Source organism: Thunnus thynnus, chromosome 15 (assembly GCF_963924715.1).
Source record: "Thunnus thynnus chromosome 15, fThuThy2.1, whole genome shotgun sequence".
NCBI classification, from domain to species: domain Eukaryota; kingdom Metazoa; phylum Chordata; class Actinopteri; order Scombriformes; family Scombridae; genus Thunnus; species Thunnus thynnus.
The window spans coordinates 19,218,887-19,245,406 of NC_089531.1; the positions used below are offsets into that span (position 1 = coordinate 19,218,887).

Sequence of the window (26,520 nt, forward strand, 5' to 3'; positions counted from 1 at the left end):
TTCCACTAATACCTCTTCTTAGACCCGTATACTCACCCCATTTACAGGAGGTGGATTGGTGATGGATTGATAGGGACCTCTAGTGGTAAAGATATAACACTGCAGGGTAGGAGCTGCAATCCAGTGAAGTCTGTACAGTCTCTAAAAATACTACTACCTAAGTGTCAGGAGTGGAAGTCTTCTGAGACAGTGCAATTCAGCGGTTTGAAGAAGTTTTTGTGTTTGACATTATGGCACATTCGTGAAACAGGTTGATCAACAAGCCAACGCTATCTTATTTCCTGCATACAGGAAATCACAACCTTCATGTATTCACAGAACTGGATGCAAAAACACCAATTAGCTTGTCACATGTTTTTTCTCATAACAACCTTATAACTCATAAAGCATGGGTTTAAAGTCTACTGTCCTAACTTGCCTGTGTGTTTGAGTGTATGTGTGTGACAGAGGGAGATAGAGACAGGCACATGAACAAGAAACATGAGAGAGCAGGGGAGATCTCTTTTGTATGCAGCTGGACATTAAAAGAATGGGCAGCCTGATGAGTGCGCTCCACTCTCCTGAACACGGAGGAGCCAGCGACTTTATTTTGCTTCATCCTTGTCTGCTGTGTGACCCAGTTGGGACTCTGCCCACGTGGAGACAGGTATCATGACCTACAACAACACAGAGATCTCTTGTAATTAGAAATCTTTTTCAGTCACTCTGGGAGTCTTTGTCTCTGCGTCTTTGTTTCTGTTCCCCTTCCTGCTCCTCTCTCTTTGCCAGGCAGTGTAAGGTTTAGCTCAGGTTAATGAAGGTGCCACTGGGGAAATGAATTATGCATTATCGCCAGGTTTGCAGGTAGCCACTGGTCAACCATGTGATCAGAGAGAGTGCACTCTGGCTTTGCTTGTGCAGCCTTCTAATAATGCACTTTATTTGGCCAAAGTGTCTAATATCAAGGGGACACTGTATTATTAAAGCATAGCTGCAGCACGTGTAAGTATCCTAATTCTGTCAGACATGAGCTCCACATGCTGTTAGAATAAAATTGTATCTTTTTGGTACTGACTCACCAACAGAGATGTACATAATATAAGTTAAAGGTGCAGTCTATAGAATTTAGTGGAATCTAGCAGAACAAACTTAGCAGAAATGGAATATATTATCCATAAGTATGTTTTAATTAGTGTATAATCACCTGAAAATAAGAATCATGGTGTTTCCGTTATCTTAGAATGATCTCTTTATATCTACATAGGGAGTGAGTCCCAAGACTCCAGGAACAGCCCCAGGCTTTGAAATCAATTTGACATAGTGGCCATACCATGTAATTACAATGTCACATGATGCTATTGGGTCCAAGAAGACTTTTTCCCATAGACTTACATTGTGAACGAGACGTTTGTAAATCAGCAGATAATTTTTTTGAGCGCCACAACCCCTGTGAAATGATTCGTTTCACTATCAGAATTTGATCCATTCAGTCTGATCACATTTTGAAAGTCTAGAAGAGCCGCATGATTGAATTGTTTTATTCCTATTCAAGTTAGCCCGAGGGCTAAACCAGTTGTTAGCAGTCTCTAGTGAGCATGCTCAATGGACACATTGGGCCCATAGAGTGTGTGCAGTATGTTTTCATCCAGGTAATTTTTTACAGTGGGAAGTGGCTTTTTTGGCTTCATGCGCCACTGAGCAACTTTCATAGGAATGAACGGGGCTGCGCCTTCGATGCTGTAGCCAGTTCTCTTTATACATCTATGGTGGGTCCTCTTCCATGGAGCCTGCCATGTTGCACCACCATGTTTCGATGGTAGCCCAGAACAAACCAAACACTCGCTCTTGAGAGGGCTTTTCATGTTTTTTGTGAGTTTCACAGCCACTGTAGGTTATCCTACACACTTGGAATGGGAGGAGGAGGAGTATTCAGTTGGTTGAAATTTGCAACTTCACCACTAGATGCCACTAAATCCTACACAGTGTTCCTTTAATGATGCTCTGGGTCATATTTTCTATATATAAAATAATCATCAAAATATATATATCTTTTAAAGTTATTTTTTGTTGTCAGTTGATCTCATATATTTCAAGTTTTGTTTGCTAAAATATAAGTAGAATAAGTAGCCTAGTATGAGAGGATTCAACATTCAGTTCAGTGTGGTTATTTGTCTTTTTTATATTAACTTAGCCTTTTTGGACATGAAATATTCATTAATGTTGTTTTAAAAGAGTTTAATGTATATGTTTTCTGTTAATTTTATTTGTTATTCTTGTTTTGTTTTCTTACTAATTTTTTGAACATGTTCATAATAAAAAATCAAACCAAAACTAGTATTTCCTGAAAGGTTTTACAGTTCATTCTTTATTCCTTTGCAAGAATATATATTTGAAAAAGAATCTTACTGTGAAATTCCTTAAACTTCATAACACTTCATCAGTGTTTCTGGAGTCAGCCAATAATTCTTCTAATGTCTACTCCAAAAGAACTGAGAGTCAATTTTGAGAGTGAATAACTGCACAGTCAATTTTTTTGTCGGGGTAAATCTGTGTAAAAGCTGTTAGAAATAATTATTATTACAGAAGTGATTGTTACTGCATTTGTGTCTGTCAGTCAGTGACGGGTGTGTTTCTGCGTCATCGCTTTCCAGCCAATCGCATGACGACGTCGAGAAACGGGGCAGCCGAGAGACGTAAACCTTGCGAACATGGCGACGCTCCGAGGAGAGTACGGAGATTGGGAATACGAGCGATTTTAACCGAGAAAAAACACTCCTGTTCGTATGTAACAATGTGGTGGGGTTAGCCAGAGCCACCGCACGCACAGCCTTTTAGACGATGTTTGCAGAGGTAAGTCTGCGCCGGTGAAAAAGACGCGTGTATCGTTACCTTAGTTTGTTTTCCAGTGACAGACACGGCTAGTTAGCTTGTAGCAGCTAGCGCCTTGAGCCCCGCAGGTAAACACAGAGCCTGAGCGGGGAGAGGACGGGCGGCACACAGCCTCTGTGTCTCCAGAAAGGCTGCCTGCTATAAGTGGCAGTCAGCCCGGGATTACACAGCTAACGCTACGTTAATACGACGAGCTTAGGATATTTGTACTGTCAACACCCGTGTTGGAATTAGCTCGACATAGGCAATGTCGGTAGTAAGCGTTTAGATTATGAGTAACGTCCCTCAAAAACGAATTTCTACATCACAACAAACACAGGTGAGCTGGGCGTTAGCTGTTTGGACAGGTAGACAGACTGAAGCCCGACGCTAAAGGAGAGAGAAAGTTTGGTATCAGGGGTAATTATCTGCATAGTTGTGTACTAATGTTAACTTATGTGCCTTCTCTAAATGTTAGCAACACTTTATGTTGGTGGCAAGCATACCTGCTACCATACATATTATCTACTATATGTATATTCACATGTATATAGTCATTTCTTGCGTATGTTTCTGAGGATTGCTTAATTGTAAGTACACCGAGAGCCACTAAACCGGAGTCAAATTCCTTGTATGTGTACACATAGTTGGCCCATAAAGATGATTCTGATAAGAAGCAGTGACAGCTGAATGCAAGGATCGTAATGCATGTTGTAGCATTTCCTTCTCATATTACTTTTAGTTGTGCATTGAGTCTGAGACATTAATGCACAGTGGATATGTTTCCAGTGGCATTCAGTAGTCAGACTGTCAGTCAGACAACTTGTCTAACACTGGCTTGTCTTAAAATATTAATAAGGTGTCCTCAGTACATTGTTGCCGGTCAGTGGTTATAGTGATTATGTCTTGACTGGCCCTTTTTTTTAGCATGACTTGTGATGACATTGTAGTTTTACAGTTCCCATGTGATGCAATTTCTCAATACACTCGTTCCCTGACTGAACGCATGGACTGAGTGTGGTTTACATAGAAAGAGCATTGACCATTACATATGCTGATAAGCAAACAGGTCACACTGTCCACCTCACCTGAGCGGCAGGTGACCTAACCACCTCTTGGCGTCTCTCCAGCAGTTTAAATACAGGTTTAGCCTCGGTAATAAGGCTTTAGCTGCCACTGCACTATTCTTCATGTCTGACAGGGAGTACTGACGTCTGTGTAATGTGCAGTCAGGTGTTAAACTGTAGCATTTGCTCTTTGTAAAATGTGTCACCAAAGTAACCTTTAGTCTGAAGTGAATGATGGGCTTGTGTTTCTGTGACGAGGGTTTTAGCTTTTTACCAGGTTTGTATTGGTACCATTATTATGGAGGGAAGGTCAGACATACTGTGGTAGATGTAGCCACTGGCACCTTTTAATACAAGGCCTCACTCATCACCATTATCATCATCATCATCATCATCATCCAAGGCCTACCCTCTCTGCTAATAAACCACTGGCCTCAGTCCGTTTAACTACCCTCTGTTTGCTTCACCTCTGAGGTTAAAGCTGGGACTGCGAATGACACAGTGTTTATATTAGTCAGTTATTTGTTATCTGTTATGATTTGCATTCTTGTGTTATTTGATTTCATAGCCATGTTTGCACATTTCTTATTTAAATGTCGCCTCGTTTTTTCGTACTTGTTGCTCTTTGGATAGTGTGATCAGGTTTAAATGCGGACAGTGGCATTAACTTTTATTCTGTCTGACTTTGATAAACTCACCTGAGCAAATAACTTACCCACATAGTTTGTCGAATAAAACCTTTGTACATTGAGTTGGTTTGTCGTAGGGAGATGTGAGTGCCTTGTGTATGTTTATCCGTAGGCACACAAAGTTATCTCGGTGTATTTCACCCCTGGCCAAATCTCATTAAGGTGTCTTAATCAAAGCTTGGTTCACATTAAGGCCAACACACTTGTCACATCAGGCGTGCTTGTCATCTAGTACACCTCTCCCTCGTTCCTTCTGTCAATAGAAGTCTTTGCCCTGCCAAACAAGCTGACACCTTTCAAGAATTTAAGCCCCATTCAGACGTGTCCAGACATATCCACTGTGTGTCTAGGTCATAATGAGACAGAATGTATGTGGCACATACATGTGGCATCAGAATGTGACATGAGTGACCGTTTATTATTAATGGATTTTTATGGTTGTTTTTGTTTTGGGAGTGGCACGGGGCTGGAGTTCAATTCCCAGTAGGTGTGCTGCTAACTTGGTTGTGCGTTCCAAAAGCAGTTTTTACAGGTGGGAGGTTGCTGGCCCAGTCATTCCTTTTAGTTGGGTGGAATCTCATGCTTATGTTATATAAGCCTCCAGTTCCTTACACCCTCCGGGAGTAACTCCTCTCTAGAAGGTGAAAAGAAGTAGCTGGGCGCTCAGTATGTAACAGAGGAAGCATGTGGCTGACTTCACCCTCCCCAGGGTAACAGTAGAGTTAGCAGAGTCAAAATCCAGCTCAAGGGAACTGGACATACCAAATTGGACAGAAAAATAGGGGAAAACATGGTGCTTGGCTGTAGAGCTAAAGAGTAGATGGCCACAGGCTGTGTTTATAGGGTTTATGTGCTACAGATGGATGACATATCAAATCAAACATGAAGTCTCTACATAAGGTGTTGCCCTGCCATGAACTGGTGGGTCAACACCTTATTCAGCTTGATTAGTCCTTGGCGTAGATTGTACAACCACTTTTCTTCCAAAAGTTATTCACTCATTTGGTGTTTTGATGATGGATGTGTAACACACGCTCCAAAATCTCCCATAGGAGTTCATATTGGTTGACATTTGGTGACTGTAAAGGTCATATTGTTTTCATACTCATCAAACCCTTCAATATCTGCATGTATGTTTCGCTATTCATTTATTTACTAGGCATTAATATAGTTAGGGATTTGCATTTGCATACACACTGTACTACACTGTGTGTTCTTTACCACCTCATGAATTAAAGTGCAACCTCTTTCTGTGTCTTTGTGTGCATACACACATGTGATCAGCGCTCGCTGTGTGAGGAGGGCTAAGAACATCATAAAAGACATTACACATCCCGGACACCATCTGTTCAAGCTCCTTCCATCAGACAGACGCTACAGATCAATCCATACAAACACAAATAGACTGACAAACAGCTTCTTCCCAAAAGCTGTGGCACTATTAAACTCAGACATCGCCTCAGTCTGAGACTAAAACTGATATGCTGCCATCATTGGGCATGTGCAATATTTATTTACTTACATGTCACTTTAAGCCTCTGATCATGTGCAATACACTTTCATTCAACATCCCAATACACCATCACTCATATCTGTACATCACACCTGTACTGTATTTTTGCGGCTGATTCTCTTGCACCTCATTAGCTGTGTTTTTGTTATAGTTTATCATTAATAGCACTTTATAATTTATATTGCTTATATTTTGTACTCATATTGCTTAGATTCTGCACTCTTTATCGCTGATATTTTTTATAATTCTGTCTTATTTATTCTTTGTAAAATTGTGTGAAGTAAATATGTGTAAAGTCTTAAATACAAATGCACTATTTGATTCTTGACTCTTAGATCACACACGGTGCAATATAGTGCAATGTGCGGGCGTGGCCGTAGATTATGGTCTCTTCAAAGTGTTGATCATAAAATTTTTGCTCTCGTTTTTATCTCCACTTGACACCGACTTTAAATGCATATTAGCGCTAAGTGTGTATATAATATATACCCTCACTTACCCCACTCATTACATTTTAATCTGTACTTCAGATCTATTGAAGGTGAAGTACTCTTCTGGTAAAACACAATTAGCTTTATTATAATGACAAGAAAGAGCAATCCACCCAATTATCATGATCATATTTTTTTCATGTTAGTAATGCTGGGTTCATTGTTGATTGTTGTTGGCCTGCTGAATCATTTTGACTTTGTCTGCTTTCCTGCTGTACTTGTTGCCTAACCTAATGATAATTATCTCAGTTAATGATAGCTAAAGGCTTGTTAGTAGGGGATTGTACAGCATAGGCTTTGAATTAAAAAGCAGCTGGATTTGCCCAATATCTGCTCTACTATGCTGTTAGTTAGTGTGGGCTGTCAGTTAAGGCTGATCACCTTTTAGATGACAGAAAGGGTTAGACACACAGGGTCATTTTTATGCAATATGTTACTGTGTCAGGATCTATTGCAGTCTTAAGTCAGTTAATAGTATTTACTGAATTTTCTGTTCCTGAATTTTAAACATGTTACTGTCACTTTCCAAATGTAAACAAAATGTTAGACCCGCCATCAAAAGTGAAACACAGCATTGGTCCCTGTTATCACTCCCAATTGACTGACAGGTCTTTTCTAAAGAAAAGACTGAGTAGACAACAATAACTAAACTTAATAATTCTTTCCAAAACATTTGTTTTACATAGTTGGGTGATAATTCACTATTGTGATTTAAAGTCTCTCCTTATAAACCTGACTATTTCAGGTCTCATTTGTTTTAGTACATGAGTGAATTAACCATCATTACTGGTGCAATTTTTATAATTGCACAGCTTCAGTTTACATATTCTTTTCATTCTTAAGATCTGATCCTGAACCTAGTAAGATAGCTCTTTCTATCACGGTGGTCCTTGTGGATTAGGCCAGCATGACCAGTCAGCCCAGCTCACTCTCTCTCTCAGGCATTAACCATGGATCTCTCACAGGAGAGCTTTAATGGGCTGAGTTAACCTCTCGCCCAATGACCACCACACCGATCAGGCTTGCAGCTAAGCGCTTGTGCACTTGTGCACTTGTGCATGGGTTTCAAAAATAGAAATATCCACCCTTGAGCAGATCTTCCCATAAGTGTGTGTCTGGGTATGTACAATGCTGGAGTTGTGTGTGTGCAGTCGTTTTCAAGTTGTGCCGGGAAATCGCAATCTCCAAGACACTGATAAGAGGCTGCGTGTGTATGCCTTAATGTGGTCGAAGTCAAGGACATCGAACAGTGGAGTACACCTCAAAAAAAACTTGCCTCTCAATGTGGCAGCGCTCTTAAACATTTTGGTTATGCACAGTTCAAGTTGCTAGTCATTGCACGTGTGATAACGGGGAGATGAATATATTAGGAGTTAGGACATTAATCAATATTTTGATCAAATGTTTTAGAGTTATTTAAGTGTTCTACAGAAGGGAAATGAACAGTAAATATTCCTCTACACGATCCTTTGCTGTCATATCAACACAACTGAATTCTTTTAATAGAATCCTTTATCACTGTGGCTGGCGATCAGTCGAATTAATCAAGTATGTTTCAACATACGTTTTTGCATAACAAGTAAAAGGTCTGAACAACAGAATCAAGGTTTTGTTATAATATGAACCCATCTGTTTTCTTATCTGTCTCTCACAAACAATGTTTGACTCACGTCAGTAATATAAACTGTGATATAAAGACATGCAGACAAAGTTGTTTGAAAATGTTGATAAGCTAGTTCTTTAAAGAAAACAATGACAGCCTTGAAAGTTGGTGCTACACAAGTTTTTTATTAAATTAAACATGCATAAACAGGATGTTAACTATATTTATACAGTCAGGAATTGCTTAAAAGTAAAACAATTTTAATTTAAGCCATGTTGTCCAGCCTTATTTAAGAATAAATTCCTTATGAAACGTTGTACTTTTGTGTATTGTTAGGCTCGTGTGTCCATTTAATGTGGGTTGCGTAAGGAATTGCTTAGATGTTTATGTGTGTGTGTGTGTTCCCAACGGGCTCGGGTGTTAATCACTGGAACAGATGGTTCATGTTTAAAACCCAGTGTAAGCTGTAATGACTCAAGAGTGTCGGTTATCATCTCTCCTACAGAGCCAAGCCTCCACAGCCTCATCACACAGCCGTACCGATAGCCTCCACATTCACTGCTGCTCACTGGTACCATTGACGTCACACTGGAATTCCAATTCTCATTTTAAATACTTTTAGATAATTTATCAAGGAATGATTGCATTTTTTGTAGGATGGACTCTGACAATATTTCTTATACGTTAGCCTCCTACAGATGAAAATGAAAAACAAAAATATTTTCTAAAGGTTACACTTAAGCTTACTTAAACTTACTTCTCCTGATATAATTGTCCAAAGAAAAGTGTTTTTTGACTACGATATTTACTGGAATATATATACTAGAATTTGCATACCCCAGACTATTATATATAATATTCATAAAAAATTAGCTGTATTGAATAGTTTCTAGGCTTCATGGATAATCCGGACAGTTATGAGGCTGTTATCATCACACTGTTATCGTCTTTTTGTATAACAGAGTCACATGTTAGCATGTAGCTTTGGCCTGATGATAATAAATGTGTCAGTGATTGCAGTGAGCTGCTGAAAGCATCAGAACATTGCCAGCAGTGGAGCAGCTGCCTTTTTTCAATGACTGCTGCGTGGTTTGGCAGGTAAACAGAGTAGATGTGTTACTACAGGTCACGCTGTTCATTGAGGTTTGCGTGAAAGTCATTACCTCCGTGTTCTTGTAAATGGTGACAACTTTGTGCTGGATAAGTGTGTTATAGTTGCCTTTTAAAGTGTCAGAGTCCAGGACACTTTAAAGACGGTTAAAGTTTGAGGCAGGGTGTAAGCCAGTCTGTGAATAGATTTTCTTTGTATTTCTACCACTCCTCACTCAAATGTAATCATACGCCTCTTTTTTTGGCAAGCCCTATTCTCTTCCCAGAGTTGTAAACCTTACAGCTGGTTTTGACTTGGGAAAGAGGTCTAGTCAAGCCAGTTTGGACACATTCTGTAGCCTGGACACACATTGTGTTGACATCCACTAAATGCTCCTATTGTCTGCTTTATGCAATAACTTGATTTCTTAAACTTTATGTTAACAAGAAACCTGGTTTCCTTAATCTGGCGGGTTAAGCAATTGCCACGTAGTTTATATGCATGACTGGATTTTTTGCAAGTGCACATTTGCATGACAAAGACTTAAGACAAGAAAGTACAGCACAGAGTGATGCAAGGAAACATAAGCAATGCTTCCTTTTTGTCAAAAATAATTACATTGTAAGAAGGAAACTGAGATAAGTAAGTCTAAACAAGCTCATAGCCACAGCGAGAAAAACCTGTGTGCGCTCTCTCACTGTCGCCATCAGTCCAAATGATCTGAGGAAAAAAGAAAAACTTTCCCATTTACTGACCAGCTGCATGTACTATAAATGAGGGTTTTAGAGTAATTGGGTTATTGCATTGCATGTAAACATGTTTTAATATATCCTGCCATTAATCAGGTTAGTAAACTCAGTGACTGCCTACTGTGCATCATAAATTCCAAGGTGTGCTCTGAGATGCTGCTGTTCTCTGAGTATAAACCCATACGTTTAAAACCAGTTCTGCTGTCAGCCTACGCTCTGACAGGCCTTAACCTGTCTAGCAAGATATGGTTTTACAATGAGTAGGTAAAGTCAAGGTCACAGCCATCAGCGTCTGGTTTGAATTTTTCCAGTGTCCTGTGTAATCAGCTGGCGTGGTGACTGAGGATGTCACGAACTCATCTGCGAGATCTGAACGGAAGTCATTTTTTTTAATTGACTGGTACCAGCTATATGAAGCCTGAACTGATTGAGATCCTTTGTTTATTTTAACCCTTTGTGCTCCGGATGCACCATGAAGCAGCACGAACCATAGCGGCCAGTTGCGATAAAGATATCCACACAGCACAAAAAGCTACTACAACAGCTAGACTACAACAGCTAGTTTCATAAATGATGAGTCCACTTAATGTGTGGAATAAATAGGCTAAATTAAATAAAAATGTTGTAGTTTTTGTGGATATCAGGCTACTCTTTGTAGTATTTTAATAACAGTTACTTGCATTAAATTTAAAGTGTTGAAACCAGATGAGATTTTGAGAATGATTTATTTATTTATGTATATTTCGGGAAGAATTTTCATATGGTTAAGACACCTGTCCCATGCGCAGCCCACCAGTAACAGGATGACAGTGGGCGGCCTGACTGTGAATCCCACTGGTATTGGCACTTGGTATCAGCAGATACTCAATATAAAATGACTCCGATCAGAAGTGGACACAAAACCAACTTCAGGACATCTTAGTCATGAGGCTTGCATGTGCGCTTGGCAGGAGCTCAGCTCTGCCTTTAGACTGCCTTGAAATGTTCTCATCATGAACAAAAAACAATCCCGGTGAGTTTAGTGAAGCATTTTAGTAATGAAATTCATAATCATTGTCCTCCACAGTAGCCTTATGCAGTAAGCTGTGTTCAGTGGTTCTTTCAGAGGTATTTTCTAATCATAAATCAATTTTGGATTTGCATGTTGGTAGAGCTGCAAGTCACACTTCATTTACTTCACAAATTTATGTTTGACTGCATTCCTGTTAACCCAGCATTGATTCTGAAGCCTGCCTGTGTTTTGTGGTCATGCTATACATAGTAAGCTGGCTGGCCCATGTTTCTGAATGTGACACAGTTGGCAGCCAGTCTAATGTGTGTCATCCAATTGTCCATAGCTGGCTGTGGCAGAGAAAACACTTGTGTTAGTGTCTCCATCTGTGCCTCTCTGGCTCCGTCAGTGGAGTCGATTATTTAAGGAACTCTAGTATGAACGTATGGCCACCGGAAGATCATCAGCACGGATCATCATGTCATGTCAGCGTCTCTATCCAATGGCTCCAAAGTCTCAGTGTGAGCGTTGCGCAGCGTACAAGTGACTCAGGGAGTTTATCTCATGCCACCATGGGTTGTGAAGATAAATGCATTTTTCACATTATCTCATGACACTGCATATTTGTACAAGCAGCAACCCTGAGCATGTGCACATGTGCAAAAAACACTGAATCACCTGCTCTGGATGTCATGAGTGAAATATGAAAATGCCTGGGATCAATAAAATTTAGCTCATCTAATGCAGTGTAAAAGCATCAGCAGCTACGATGGAGGTCACTGCCAGTTTAAATACCTTCAGCTTGTATTGAGCTGACCTGAGTATTAGCCTTGCTGTCTGTGCCAGTGTTACTTACACAGTGACAGCAGCTTGGTCTGAAGCCTTGGCCTTTCCTCCTGGACTCAAGGATTCAATAAATAAAAATAACAACAAGTTTTCTACTGTTCTTATAAATGCAGTCGTTGCATCTGTGGCATTAGCATGGTATAATGGGATTGAACTTAGAATTGTCCCAAATATAATTAAAGAGCAACTCGAGTAACTTATGTGGAAAACTGGGACAGAGAGTTGTTAGGTGGAAACGAGAGCTTAGTTTCCTGCACTGACAATAACAGGAAAACCATAGGATGTGACACACGAGTATGCACACACACACTCAGTCTTCGTCTGATACTCTCTAACAATACAACACACCAAAGTGTGTGTCTTTTTAAATAATTGTTTCCTGTGCCAACTTCTAAAGTGAAGACCAGTGTTTTTTCTGCTCCATGGATGACGTCATTGTACAGTACAATTGTCTGGTCTGATTTTGTTTTTTTTTATGAGAAAGTTGCTGATTTAGTTCTCCATCACAATGGAGTGAACAGCAGAGTCCAAACAGTTTTATGTAGGGAATTTATGATGGAGCTAGGAGATAAAACAAGCCGTTTTCAGATAGAGTACTGATAGAGCCAATTCGTAAATTACTTTGATTATATAAATTATAGGTTTATTTACATAGATCTCTTGAATTTATCATTAGGATAGCCCCTTGAGATGTAGCATCTCATTTTCAAGGGGGTCTTAAAAAAAAACACAGCATTAAAAGTATAACACGTACATACAAAGACATTGCTACTTAACAAACATAGGCTACAATACAGATACACAGATACAGAAAGCTATCTTTAAATGATCTTCATACTCATTCAACTGGACTGTCATTGTCAGTGAAGTCAGTTAGGCTGTACTGGTTAGTATAAACTGAAATGGATTATTTAATCTGTGTTTTGTCTTTTGTTTCAGGCCAGTCTGTCCATCTGGGGATGGGGGGGTCTTGGAGTCGTGCTGTTCCTCGTCACCTTTGGACCCTTTGCCATATTCTACCTGGCCTTTTATATCTTCTGCTTCATTGGAGGGTGAGCAGAGAAAAGTTTCACGTCTTTACATAAACCTGTTCTCTCTCAGTAAACCACAATACTCTTAGAGCCTTAGATAGATAGAGCAGGTTTTTTCAGGTCTTCTCTTGTTCTCGCTTCTGTTTTCCAGGGGCTTTGCGGTCACTCTGCTCTATGGAAAGATCAACTCCGAGAAACACCTGGAAAAGTGCGAGCACTCTTACTTGCCACCCACTCAAATTGGTATACTGAAGGTAAACACACACATTCTGACCTCATCTACGCAAATGGATTAATTGTTAATCAACTGCCAATTAGCTCATTGATTCGATTACTCACATTTCACCACATGTCTCATCTCTGCGTCTATCTTTCTCCGTCTCTTTCAGACATTGGATGAGATGCGGCTAGAGATGAAGCCCATTAAGATTGACAGGAGACTGACTGGCTCCAGTTTCATAGATGAACCACTACAACAGGTGTGTGTTTCTTTGTTTTACATACCTGTGCATTTGGCGCCTGAGTCAAAGCGCCACCAGCTACATGTTTGCAACCTTGACAGTCAAAATGGGGAAACGCAGAATTGTTAACTCTCTTAACTCAAAATTAAAAAAAGATATCATGTGACTAGTGTTAATCATTTTTATATTTGCCTTTTTGAGTTTTTCTTGCCCCTTTATATGGTATCACCAGCTCAGCAAAAACATTTTTTATACATTTAACATATTGACTAACTAGTAAATTACAAATAAAACCTGAATCATTGGTTGACGCTGTCTGTGTTCACTCAGCTAGGAGGTGACATTCAGTCTGCACAGATGATAATGGGACAACAGCTAAAGAGAGAAGCAAATATAACCGGATTAACACTGGTTGATAAATAGAAACACTTCAGGCTTTTTGGACACCGGCCCACTTTAGTCACTGTCTGACCCATTAGCTGGTCCAGGCCAGCAACTTCATCACTGTCAAACACTGCTTGACCCCTTAAAGCCTCCGTGTCTCATGTTCACAGGAAGTCTGTTCCTTGTGTTTTGTGTGTCATTGGATTAATGCTGTGCAGGATGTCTGGTAACTGATATATACAGTCTGTTATCTGGAAAAACATGCATTTTTTTTTCCAACAAAGGAAAATATAATCAGAAAAAAACTGTAGCCGTGACAAATAACTAAATTGGTTAATAGCCTAATTAAATTATATTGTGTCACAAAATATGTTGCTGGTACACACTTGAAGAAGCATTCCTCCGTTCTGACTTGAATGAATCTCAGTTCCTCTCTGACATGTGTAGTAGGGTCAGGGGTGGGTCACTTTTTACTGGCTTCTGCACACTTTTTTTCTTTTTTTTTTTTTCTTGGTTAATTTCTTATGTTTGTCCTTGTGTTGGTCTGTAAATATCACTACTTTCTCTCTAGACATGACACAAAGAATTTGCTTTCAAAATCAGTTTTGTTAATTGTGTCACTTCTAACTAAGCACCGGACAACACAATGATTATATTTCCAACCTCCAAAAGGCCCAAACAAAATCAATTTTCCTTTGTATTAACTTGATATTTTAAAAAATGCATTTAGTGGGTAATATGTATTATACTTTATTACCATTTAAATATATATTCTCGATTGCTTAAATCATGGTAGCAGATAATGCTGCACTTATGTGAACTTCTGAAATCATATCAGACATATTGTACAGGAAAAAAAGATTGAGTGAAAACTCTGTTGTGACAGAAAGTGGAAGTGAAAGTCCCTGTGCTGTTACACTGTCAGTGTTGCACCAAATCTCTTTCCATCATGTGGTTTAAGTAAAAGACCGTTGCAGCGCTGGTTGCTCACTAGCTGTGAGTGTGATGGGGCTCTTTTTCAGTTTAACACATTTGTAAATAGATCCTCTAAACGGCAGTCAGGCTATCTGTCATTATTGCCGACAGAGAAGACAGGCTTACTGGCTTTTGTCTGGTGGTCAGTTTGTCTTTCCACGCTTTTCTGTGGTCACAACACTTCCAGTAGAAAACAAGCTTTTAGCATGTTGTCCACAGCAAAGCAGCGTAGCAGGCACAGTTAAGTGCAGACACAGCAGTTTGTGATGGTCAGATGACACTGCTCTACTATAGTGTATCTGTTCTCCCTTCCTCCCTGAGAATGCTGATCATTTTCAGCAGCATTTGTACTGTGAGATCTTATACAGCTAACGTGACATCATGTAAACCCGCGTCAAGCTCTCTGAAAGAAATTTGTGGGCTTAATATTTCATTTTGTTTCGTTTCTCATTTCTATTTATGAAATAACTGAACTGAGGTTTTAAAAGGAAATGACATTTTCATACTCTTTAGGAACAATGTCTCCGACTTGCTGCAGATATGATGAGAATGCGGCTCATACAGCAGCGGCAGATAGAGGCGGTTACATTGATTCATGTCTTGACATGATTTAATCATACTACTCAGTCGCATCCCCATTGTGTGTGACAGACTACAGCTACATGATTGATTTATCCAGGTTTCTGTGGACCTAATAGCCCAGTAATCTGTTCCCTGGCTGTTTGTACTAGACGTTGACTATCAACAGATTACATTTTCTTTCAGAGAAGAGTTATTTACTCATCTCACAGTCAACTTTGCTCCACCCTGCCTCTCTGTACTTTCCATCCCCCTCAATCCAGCTCATTGACTTGTTTTTACTAAATTTCCTTTCTATTTTTACCCTTGTTTCCGTTTCTCTTTCTCTTTCTCTTTCTCTCCTCTTTCCCTTCTCCTTCCTCGTCTATCTCTCACTCTCTTCCGACTCCATGTTTCTGTAGGTGATCCAATTTGCTCTGAGAGACTATATCCAATACTGGTACTACACTCTGAGCGAAGATGAGTCCTTCTTATTGGAGATCAGGCAGACGCTGCAGAATGCCCTCGTCCAGTTTTCCACACGGTACAAGACACATGCACTATTACTTAGAATTATTTGGAAAAAGTGACGTATTAACACTTATTTAAAGTTTTATATGAGCCAAATGTGTTCTGTATTTCTGTACTGGTTTTAATTGTCAAGTTTTGTGTTTGTACGTGCCAAGGTCCAAAGAGGTGGACTGGCAGCCTTACTTCACCACTCGCCTGGTGGACGACTTTGCCACCCATTTACGTGTCTTTCGAAAAGCCCAGGATCGCCTCGCCGACAGAGAGGACAAGCAAAGTGAGCACACACATTCACACACGCTTGCTTTCTCACTCATTTCAGAGTTTGGTGATCATTTGATGGACTGCACATTCAAATTTGATCGCAAGTGAGGCGTAGAGGTTAATGATAAAGTCAGATGATGAGATGTCAGCTGTGATGGTGACAATAAAGACGAGTTATGTCTGAACAGGGGACATAACAGAGGAGCTGGTGGACTCGTTCTTTGAGGCTGAGGTGGAGATGGAAAGGAAGATTTGTCGAGACGGAGTGTGCACTTCACTCAGAGATGAAGAAGGTAAACACACTTCTTCAACCTCTTGGGCCTTACATTTCACACTGTCACGTAGAACCCTTCCCACAAGTGTGTTACCAAACATAATCCGTGTGTGTGTGTGTTTGTGTGTGTGTGTGTGTCAGGTTTCCTTCGAGACTTGTGTGAGTTGCTTCTTTATCTGTTACTACCTCCTGGAGATTTCCACAACAAGAACATGAGATACTTCCTACGGGTGAGTGCACATAAGATACACAAATGCAAAATCTCACTCTCACTTTACACTTTACGTACAACGATCACAACTCATGTAACTGAAGTGGTCTGAATGGCAAATATAAAGTGCAAAAATCACATACTCATTCACACAATATGTCATACAACCCGCTGCCACTTTGGTTCCCAGCCAGCGATGAGTATTATTTCCCAACAACAGGCTCCAGAAAAGCCTACACTGCAATACCAGACCATGTGACTGCATGTTTGTATTGTAAATTGTTCTGAGTGTATGTAGAAAACGTGCTGTGATGTTTCTATAGGAGGTGCTGGCGCGTGGTGTACTGCTTCCTCTGATCAATCAGCTGAGCGACCCAGACTACATCAATCAGTTTGTCATCTGGATGGTGAGATTTAACACTCACATCAATCCATACCTCTGATCTATCAGCTGTTATTTGAACTAACATTTTGTGTGAACAATAGAAAACTATCTAAGCACTACTATATCTAAGAAACAATCCTGACAGAAATGGCGTTTGGTACTGGTATGTGGTTAAATGTAAATCTGAATGTGTGTGTAGATACGGGATTCCAGCTGTAACTATGAAGCCTTCATGAACATCCTGAAGCTGACAGATAAGCCTGCTGAGCTGGAGGCCGTTAAGGACAAGGTGCTGGAGGAGCTGCAGTACCTTCGCTCGCTGGACACTGCAGGAGATGGTTGACACTCAGTTTTTCCTCATTTACAAACAGACACACATACACACATGCAACTAATTTGTGATAGAGGAGGCACAAAGGACACCTGAAAATGTTAAAAATGTTAGCATAAATAAATGCACTGCTTTCATCTCCTCTCTCGTTGTCCTTTTGTTCTTTGTCCTTTAGACATCAATGTAATCAAGAACCAGATTAACAGTCTTCTGTTTGTGAAGAAGGTGTGTGAGACCAGGATCCAGAGACTACATTCGGGCAAGGTGAGAGACTGCTGCACAGCTCACATTGCTTATACTAGAGGAGCCATCTTTTAGCAGACCTTAAAAGACATATATTATAATATCATAACATATTATATCATAATATGTTTCTTAGCATGATGGTTTAATTTGTCTGCACAAAGTCAGTTTGTTTAAGTTTTATCTTTTGGCATCAGGTAGACTAAGAATACAGTTGTATCATTTCTGCTACGTGTACCAGACTTCACTTATCCTGTCCCTGTGTTGTGTAGGAGGTGGATGCCTTGAAACTGGCAGCCAACTTCGGCAAGCTGTGCGTTATCCCGCTGGATCACATCCTTGTCCACAACATAGCCCTGCAGTTCTTCATGGGTAATTCTGGAAATGCATCATCACATGTACCACGGATGCCAAACGTCACTGTCGTCATCCCGAGGCCTTAATCCTGAACATTTCTGTTAATCATTTTTATAATCCATAACTTATTCCATTCCTCTAGAATTTATAACCCCAACCTGACTCGTTAGGCGCACTCCTTTCCAGTCTCATATGACCTCGTCAGAATTTTTAAAAGGTCACTCTGTTTTACAGATCAGATTTCGATTTTTTTGTGTGTGTGTGTGTGTGTCTGTCTAAATGCGTTGTGTGCAAACTAGGAGTTACTCCAAGTTGCGTCAGAATTGATGTGGAAAATGAGCTCCGGCAAGCAGCCTAGACAGCATGGCTAGTTCTATCATTCTAGCATTTATACTGCTTTTTAATTAAAAAAAAAAAAGGAAAATAGGTTAAGTACACCAAAAGTCCAAAATTATAACCAACCAAAGGTAAAGAGTGGAATAGGTAAGGCCCCAGTATCATAACCGTATATCTGTTCTGTTCATGCTGCACTTACAGTTTCATCCCAATCAAAAATTCACAGCTGCAGTTTAGCATCACCTGTCAAAGACGAAACACCTGATTGACAAAAGCAAAGTTACATTTATGTTTTCATATTAACCAAAGCAATTAAATACATGTAACATTAGAGAGATATTTAGTTGTAAAATCACAAGCAGCCAAACATATTAGGTGCTAAATGTCAAGGTAGCAGTTCACTTACTGTGTATATATGTAAGAGCTACAGTAGACACAGACTGTTTGGTTCAACCGTTGTGTGTCTGTTGATCCAGATTTCATGCAGGCAGCGGGGGCTCAGGCAGAGCTGTTCTTCTGGCTCACTGTGGAGGGCTATAGGGTCACGGCGCAGCAGCAGCTGGAGGCGATGTACGGCTGGCAAAAAGATGGCAAGAAGCAGCCCAGCGCCACCAAGGGGCTGCTGAAGGCCGCTGCACTGGGTGTCTATGAACAATACCTCTCTGACAAGGTAGGAAGCATGTGAAGATCATCTGAGTATCATAAGTCATTTCGCCCGTAAATGAATTAAAGCACAGCTTTCTTATCCTGTGTAGTCTAATACTATGCGAGATGCACTGACTTCTATCTTCTCTTCTTTCTCCAACAGGCATCTCCCAGGGTGCAAGTAGATGATACATCAATAAGTCAACTAGGGGAGGCACTACAGAAAGAGGACCCCACACCTGAGATATTTGATGAAATCCAGAGAAAGGTACTAAATCTTTTCTGCAGACTTTTAATATGTATATGAGCTATGCCAATAATATGAGAAATGTTATTTCTTATCACATTTGCATAGCTTTTACTTTCTGTGTTTGCAAAATACATTTTTCTGCCTGTTAACAAATGGTTTCACCCGTTTTACCACAGGTGTATGACATGATGCTGCGTGATGAGCGCTACTACCCCTCCTTCAAGCAGAGTCCTCTCTACGTTCGCATGCTTGCAGAATTGGACATGCTGAAAGAGCCGAGCTACCGGGGATCTGATGACGGCGACGGGGAATCTTTCAATGGCTCTCCCACAGGAAGCATAAACCTAGTGAGTCTTGTCTTCACTTTTGTTACAGGGCTTAGAAATGCAGATGTAGAGACATGTCTGGCATTGTTTTTGTAGCTCATCATCCACAGTAAAGCAGCACTATATGTGTTCTTTTATTGTTGGCAAACTGCTTAGTTAATTGATGACTTGTTTCTTGTGATTTCAGTCTTTGGACGACTTGTCCAACTCCTGCCATGATGAAACTATGCACCTACATGCCTTCATCTCTGATACAGGTACGCACACACACACACACACCAAGTCTTCAGTACACAAAAAAAAATCACTGTGGTAGTTTCTCGCTTGGTGTTTGACATGCTTTTGCAAGTGTGAGTCTTAGATAAAGGGTTTTGAATAAAACATTAAGGATTCATGCTAGATCCTGGCAACTTGTGTGCATGTGTCGGATTTATGGACGTTTCATTTGACTTACGCTTGGTGTGGGATTTGGGGTGTTGTAACAGCTCATGTTAAAGAATGTTTAAATTTGTCCTGCACATCGGGTATCTCTCAGCCCCTTCTTGCTCCTCCCTGCACTCTTTGTTTTTTCTTTCAACTTTTCACCTCCAAGCTTCATTTGCATGTCTGTGTCATTACATACTGTTGTAGTATTCTTTATTTCTTTCATTCCATTACCTTCACCGTTGTTCTGTTTCTCCCATTTCCTTCCTCCTCCCTCCCTCACCTTTCCTGTCATTCTGTCACATTTTCCTCTCCTTTATTACCCCTCCACACCCTCTGCTCTGCTGCATTCTTTCTTGTGCTTGCTCTTCCTACCCCCCCCCCCCCGTCCTCTTTGCACCTGCACACACTTTTCTCTCTTTTCCCCTCTTTCTTCTGCTTTCATCCATCCCCTCATCCACCATCCCCCTTTTTGGATGTATTTGCGGGCGGAATAGCTGATGCTTGTCTCCCCGGCTTCTGGGGTGCTGCAGGGGTTTGCAACGACCACGGTAAGACCTACGCACTGTACGCCATCACTGTGTTCAAACGCAACCAAGACGGCAGCGAGGACTGCTGGAAAACCTACCGGCGCTACTCTGATTTCCACGATTTCCATATGAGGATCACTGAACAGGTGTGTGTGATTTAAAGTCTTTGTGTTGCAAATGTACAGAACTTTTTTTTTTTCTTGATCAGTGCAGCTGGTCCCAGAGGAAAGGTGACAAAAGTGATGAAGCATGCCACAACCGTTGTCTCCTTGTGTTTTCTATGTTCTCCTTTAGTTTGAGAACCTGGCGTCGATCCTCAAGCTGCCAGGAAAAAAGACTTTCAACAACATGGACAGAGACTTCTTGGAAAAGAGGAAAAAAGACCTCAATGCTTATTTACAGGTACCAGTTTTATATGATAGTGTTGATTAGGCATTTTTAATGTGCGTGTGTGCGTCATTTTGTCGTATGTATTTCAACTTTGTGTGTGTGTGTGTGTGTTTCAGTTGCTGCTGAACCCAGAGATGGTGAAAGCCTGCCCGACTCTGATTCCTTATGTCTATGACTTCTTAGAGAACAAGGCCTACAGCAAGGGCAAGGGAGAGTTTGCACGCAAGGTCACTTAAAGTTTTTATACAAAAATCTGTATTTCAGTGTCATTTATTTACTACCAGACAATTGCAAAGTATAATGCTTACAGTTAAGCTTTCGGTATGTAGGCATTTATGTTGTTATGAATACATTGTACAAACTCACTATTCTATCTCTGTTTCATTCCCACATCAGATAGACACATTTGTGAATCCTCTCCGGAGCTCCATGAGGAACGTGTCCAACGCGGTGAAGTCCCTGCCAGACAGTCTGGCTGAGGGCATGAACAAAGTCTCTGACAACATGGGTCGCATGTCAGAAAGACTGGGCCAGGACATCAAACAGTCCATATTCAAGGTACCACCATCAAATACTGCAAGTATTTTGCATCTTGTATCCGTGCTTTTGTTCTAGAGGAGAGGTGTCTTTTGTTTGATCTCAACATGTTTTGTTAGCTTTTCACACACTCACTTGGCTGTGGTTATAATTCATGTACTCCACAGGGGCACTAGCATTTTATTCAAGTGTTGTACAGCCTTTCATCCTGTAGCTTTTCAGTTTAACACAATTCAACTATTTATGAAAATCAAAAATCCTGGCACTGCATCTTCTCTACTACCATACACCTGTTTCAAACTCATGTAACCTGATCAAACCTGTCAGGCTTACGATACAACCTCTAAGAATAAAGTCTCTGATGATTTAGTTAATCCAACCTCTAACCATTCAGTGTCTTCTCTACTTTTCCAGGTGCCTCCACTCCTCCCCAAGTCCGACATCGACCCTGAACACTGTCGAGTCTCCGCCCAGCTTGATGATAACGTGAGTCATTGTGCCATCTGGGTGCTTGATGTTTGTTTCTTTTATTTCTTTGTGGCGTTTTGGGTAAAACGGTCATTTACACATGTGTTTGTGTCTCCAGGTTGATGATAACATTCCACTACGCGTAATGCTGCTGCTGATGGACGAGGTGTTTGACCTTAAGGAGAAAAACCAGTGGCTGCGCAGAAACATTAAGAACCTGCTACAGCAGCTCATCAGGGCCACATATGGAGACACCATTAACAGGTCAGAGACACACAAAGTCCTCATAGCAGACTGAAATACAGTCCATAGACTTGCACATGTGCCATATTTTGGCACATGTGCAATGTTTAATTTATTTAAATACCCACACACCAAACATGTCTATAAATTATCCCAAACTCAACCAAACCTATTAATAATCTTGCAGAATCTCATTTGGTTTAAGAGTGATTTGTTGTTTTTTGGCATTTAAATCTAAATATACTTGAAACAAACATCTCATGACCTAATATGCATAGTCTGTAACTCTGTATATTTACAGCAGAACCAGTTCCACTAGAACAAACAGCAGAATTAGAATAAGTTCACAGAACGTGTGCATACTTAAACTGAACACAAGCACACATGTCCATACTCTCAAACAGTCTCTCAGTAGACTTCCACATATCCACACAAAACAATGAGCACTGCATAATTAGCTTCACACACACACACACACAGCACAACCTGAATCATCTTTCCTTTGTCTCTGCAGGAAAATTGTGGACCATGTGGACTACATGACCTCACCGGAGCAGGTGGCAGATTATGTCAAGAAGTTTAGGTAACCCCTCCTCTTTTCTTGCAAATCATTCTCAGTGGTCAGATGAGTTTTGAGTAACCTTCAGTTGCTCCGCCCCCCCCCCCGTACAGGGATTCCTACTGGCCCAACGGTATTCTGGCTGAGACGCAACCCCGTCGGGACAAGAACATCCGCATGAGGACGCGAGTAGCCGCTAAGACCAGCCTGCTGGGCATCATGCCAGGTGAAAACACACACACACACACACACACAATGAACGTTTGTCTCCACCACATTAAATGATTGATGGACTGTTACAACACCTGGACGTTTTTCGTTCTGTCCCTGACAAAGTCTGATATGTTGTATTTTATAATATGTTCGAGAGTTGTCAGTAAACCTGAAAACTAAATAGTCAGTCCTCATCATTGAAGCCAAAAAATCTCACCTTGTGCGGCTTGTCCGAGTTTGTATTCAAGTGTGGATTGGGCTCATTGCTGGCCACTATGACTGCTGTTCTCAGCAGTTGTAATTGCATTGGGTGTTTACTGCCCTCTGGCTTCAGGAGGCAGTAATGAGCCCTTTAAAACTCTGTGGATCACATTCCAAAACTTACTTGGAAAAGCCACTTAAAGGTGAAATGTATTGGAAGTGTTTTTAAATTATGTTTTTCGGTTTTACAAGTAAAAAAGACGTCCACGGATGAGGGCTAAACTTGTTGGTTTGGTCAGTGCACTTAAATGCAGACAAGATTTCAGCCTCTTTTAATAGTGCCCCTCCTGGTCAGCCCTAGTACTGCAATGATTTGACATCAGGGAAAAAATAAAACCCCTGCCTCTCAGAGAATTTTGTGCACACCACTGATGTCTCCATTATTTTTCTCTCTCTGTGTCAGATGAGTTGAAGCACATCATCGGGGCGGACACCACGCGGAAGGGCATACTGCGCGTCTTCGACATGTTTCAGTACCAACCCATGAACCGTCGTCTGGTCTACGTTTTCCTCGAGGGTTTCCTGGAGACCATGTTCCCTCAGTACAAATTCCCCGAGCTCTTTGTCAAGTTGCACTCCCGCTCTCCACGCATACACAGATACAGCCAGAAACTCAAATCCTCCTCCCTCAAGAGGTGACAGGAGAGGACCGAGGCAATGGGACACGGGCCGACGAGAGACACACAAACTTGAGAGCTAAAAGTGAGAGTTTAGGGGGGAGGGGGGGGGCTTGATGTGAACGTTGAGGTATGTGTGTGTGATTTCTGCCCCTACCGCTTCCCTCACACACTCTTTTCGGTGAAAAACACTCCAATTATCCAGCTAATTATTTCTGTCAACACAGAACTGAAAGTTGAAAAACACACACACATGCGCAAACACAAATCCTGTAATTTGCACCAAGACTGAACACGACAGTCTTTCTTTTAATCTACATTATTTTCCCCCCTCCTTTTTGGATTTTTTTTTTTTTGTTGTTGTCGTCGTTGTTGTTGTTGTGCTTAGCTTTGGCTGGGCCAGTCAATGCTGCTTTCTCACGGTCCAGAGAGCAGACCACAAATACTGTATTGTTTTTAAACTGCAGGAGTAGATAGCATAGACCCACACCTTGCCTTACCTTTCCCGCTTCTGTCTTTTGGCCAGCACAGTCCCACCATCTCAGTGAGCTGGCCACTCGGCTGTAGTCAAACTTACCCTCATGCTGTAGACATTTTATCTGCAAAAGCTGCATACTTGTAAACAACAAACAATATTTTTGTTTTCATAGCAACCAAATATGTCAATAGCACTGGGTTAAGAGGCACTGTTTTTAAAATGTGACTGAACAAATATGGGTCGAAAGGATGATTTTAAAAAAAAAAAAATTTTGTTGATTTTTTTTTTTCTTTTTTTTTCCAGCCTCAGTGCTTCTCTTGAGACATGAGACTTCTTTTTTTTTTTCTTTCCAAAGTGTTACATCATCTGTGCCGCTCATGATCCTTAAAAAAAAATAGGCCACATCCCCTTTAACGCTACTGTCGTAACCCTGTGACAACCAAAGCCCATGCTGTTCATACGTGTGCGTGTACTGGTTTGACGTCAAGGATACTCTGAACATTACTGTGCTTCATATCGTTAATCATGTGAAGAAAAAAACAACGCAATGTTGACCTTTTTTAATATAAAAGGTGAGGCTTTGAAGACCCACTGAAGTGTGTTATAGTTGGTCCCTGTGGGAGGCTCAGCTCTGGCTGTCCAAAGCGCACTATCATGTACGCTTCAAAGAATGTACTCTCTGGTCTAGTCTGTATTTGGCTTGTGTAGAATTTTGAGTGAATGGGAGTGTGTGTGTGTGTGTGTGTGAGTGTGTGAGTTAAGCAAGCAAGATGCAACCCTCTTCAGTCAGAAACCGTGCCAGTGTGAGCTAGTGAACCAGCCTTAATACTATATACAGTATATACTGACCAAGAGACGCACGCTAGAAGTAGCTCTCCTTCACACGACCGAACACGACAAGGAAATCAAGATAGAGATATGGAGATATATCCCTAATCACTTTTATTCAGAGAAAAGGTCTTTAATTTTGTGCAATATATTTTTTTTCTTTAATGCATGTGCATTTTGAATCATTGTATACTGAAAAAAAAGTTAATTCATATTGTTTTAATAGTAGAAAACATGAAACGTTTCCCCAGAAATGTCTTCTTACCCCAACAACTTAACATTCCGTTGTTGTAAAAGTACTACATTTATTTTACAGACTTGTTTTATAAGTCTGAGTTTTTTTTGTTTTGTTTTGTTTGGTTTTTGGGTGTGTGGGGGGTGTTTTCCACTCATCCCTTACCCACTCGTGCAGAATCTGTGTTTTTGGGTATCGATTCAGGCAGTGGTAGGGTGTTTTTCTGTGCGGCAGCCTGATGATTAGCTCACCGGGCTAAAGCTAGTTCAGAGGCAGCCTCGAACAACTGCTTCTTTTTAACTCATAAGTGGTGTTTTACGCATTCAAGCCTGTTCTGTTGAGCGTGAACAGACCTTTTGTCATTATGAACTGACAGCCGGAGGGACTCCCCGCCCCCTCCCCCCCTCCTCCTGTCCAATAGGCTCGCCGTAGAGCCATGTCCTGTGACCAATGGAATCACTGCTAATGAGCACTTACCGTAGCAACTATGGGAGAGCTTCTCCCATCCGCTAAACGGAGCCCAATTCTGCTGCAGTCATTGGATGGAACTCCTTCGTCTGCTGTGATTTGCTTGCACTGAGCAGCCCTGGTGGACTCCGATTGGCTGAGTAGGAGGACATGAACTTGAACCTCTCGTACAGGGAGGTGAATATTTTGTCCCCGCGGTGGAGAAGGAGATGTCACCTTTAACTTTCTGCACACCTCTCCATACAGGAAGGCTTGTTTGTTTGTTTTTTAACCCCAGTATATATGAATCTATGATAATGAAAATTGTGCATATCTGTGTACAGTATGTGTTAATAGTGTGCCTAAATGTACTGTCAACTCTATTTTCATATTTTTCTTTAACCTCAAAAAAAAAAAATTCAATCAGAATGTCATGATCATTTTACGCGACTGAAAATGACTTTAGGGTGTTTTTTTGCATCATGCTTATCAAACTCTTCCTTGTGAGCAGTTGTGCTCAGATCAGTATAACACTAATAAAAGGTAACTCAGACTAACTGACCCACAGTGTGTATGGTGTCTTCAGTGTGTTTCTTGCTGCGTTTGCACATCCAATTTTATGGGAAATGTAGGTACTGTATATGTGGATAAAAACACTACTGAAGTGGTTGAAGTTCCTCTAGCAGTTTAAGGAACATCAGCAACATTAAAGGTTGTGTCTGGTGCACAGAGGCCCCGTTTTAGACTGAACTCTAACTACAGTATCTACAGTGCAATCCTAAGGTAGTTAGTTGGTGACACACTTTCTCTTGTGTTTACTCTGTATCAGTAGTTAGGGATGGACAT

General features: G+C 40.8%; 1 protein-coding gene across 2 annotated transcripts; it reads left to right on the forward strand.

Moving 5' to 3' along the window:
- The first annotated feature begins 2,662 nt into the window (after nt 1–2,662).
- snx13 (sorting nexin 13) lies at nt 2,663–26,244 on the forward strand. 2 transcript variants are annotated; one of them, XM_067611188.1, is made up of 25 exons: nt 2,663–2,829; nt 12,826–12,938; nt 13,069–13,171; nt 13,307–13,396; nt 15,718–15,839; nt 15,982–16,100; nt 16,276–16,380; nt 16,503–16,591; nt 16,896–16,979; nt 17,157–17,295; nt 17,464–17,552; nt 17,804–17,903; nt 18,701–18,894; nt 19,033–19,137; nt 19,296–19,466; nt 19,633–19,702; nt 20,366–20,544; nt 20,693–20,800; nt 20,905–21,015; nt 21,185–21,346; nt 21,740–21,811; nt 21,912–22,057; nt 22,551–22,619; nt 22,709–22,821; nt 23,473–26,244. In XM_067611188.1, exons 1-25 carry the CDS (start codon nt 2,818–2,820, stop codon nt 23,706–23,708), a joined length of 2,901 nt encoding a protein of 966 aa, XP_067467289.1. In that variant the 5' UTR covers nt 2,663–2,817; the 3' UTR covers nt 23,709–26,244. The 2 variants fall into 2 exon arrangements, with proteins under 2 accessions (XP_067467289.1, XP_067467291.1); XM_067611190.1 differs by having other exon boundaries at nt 20,402–20,544.
- Nucleotides 26,245–26,520: the final 276 nt, after the last annotated feature.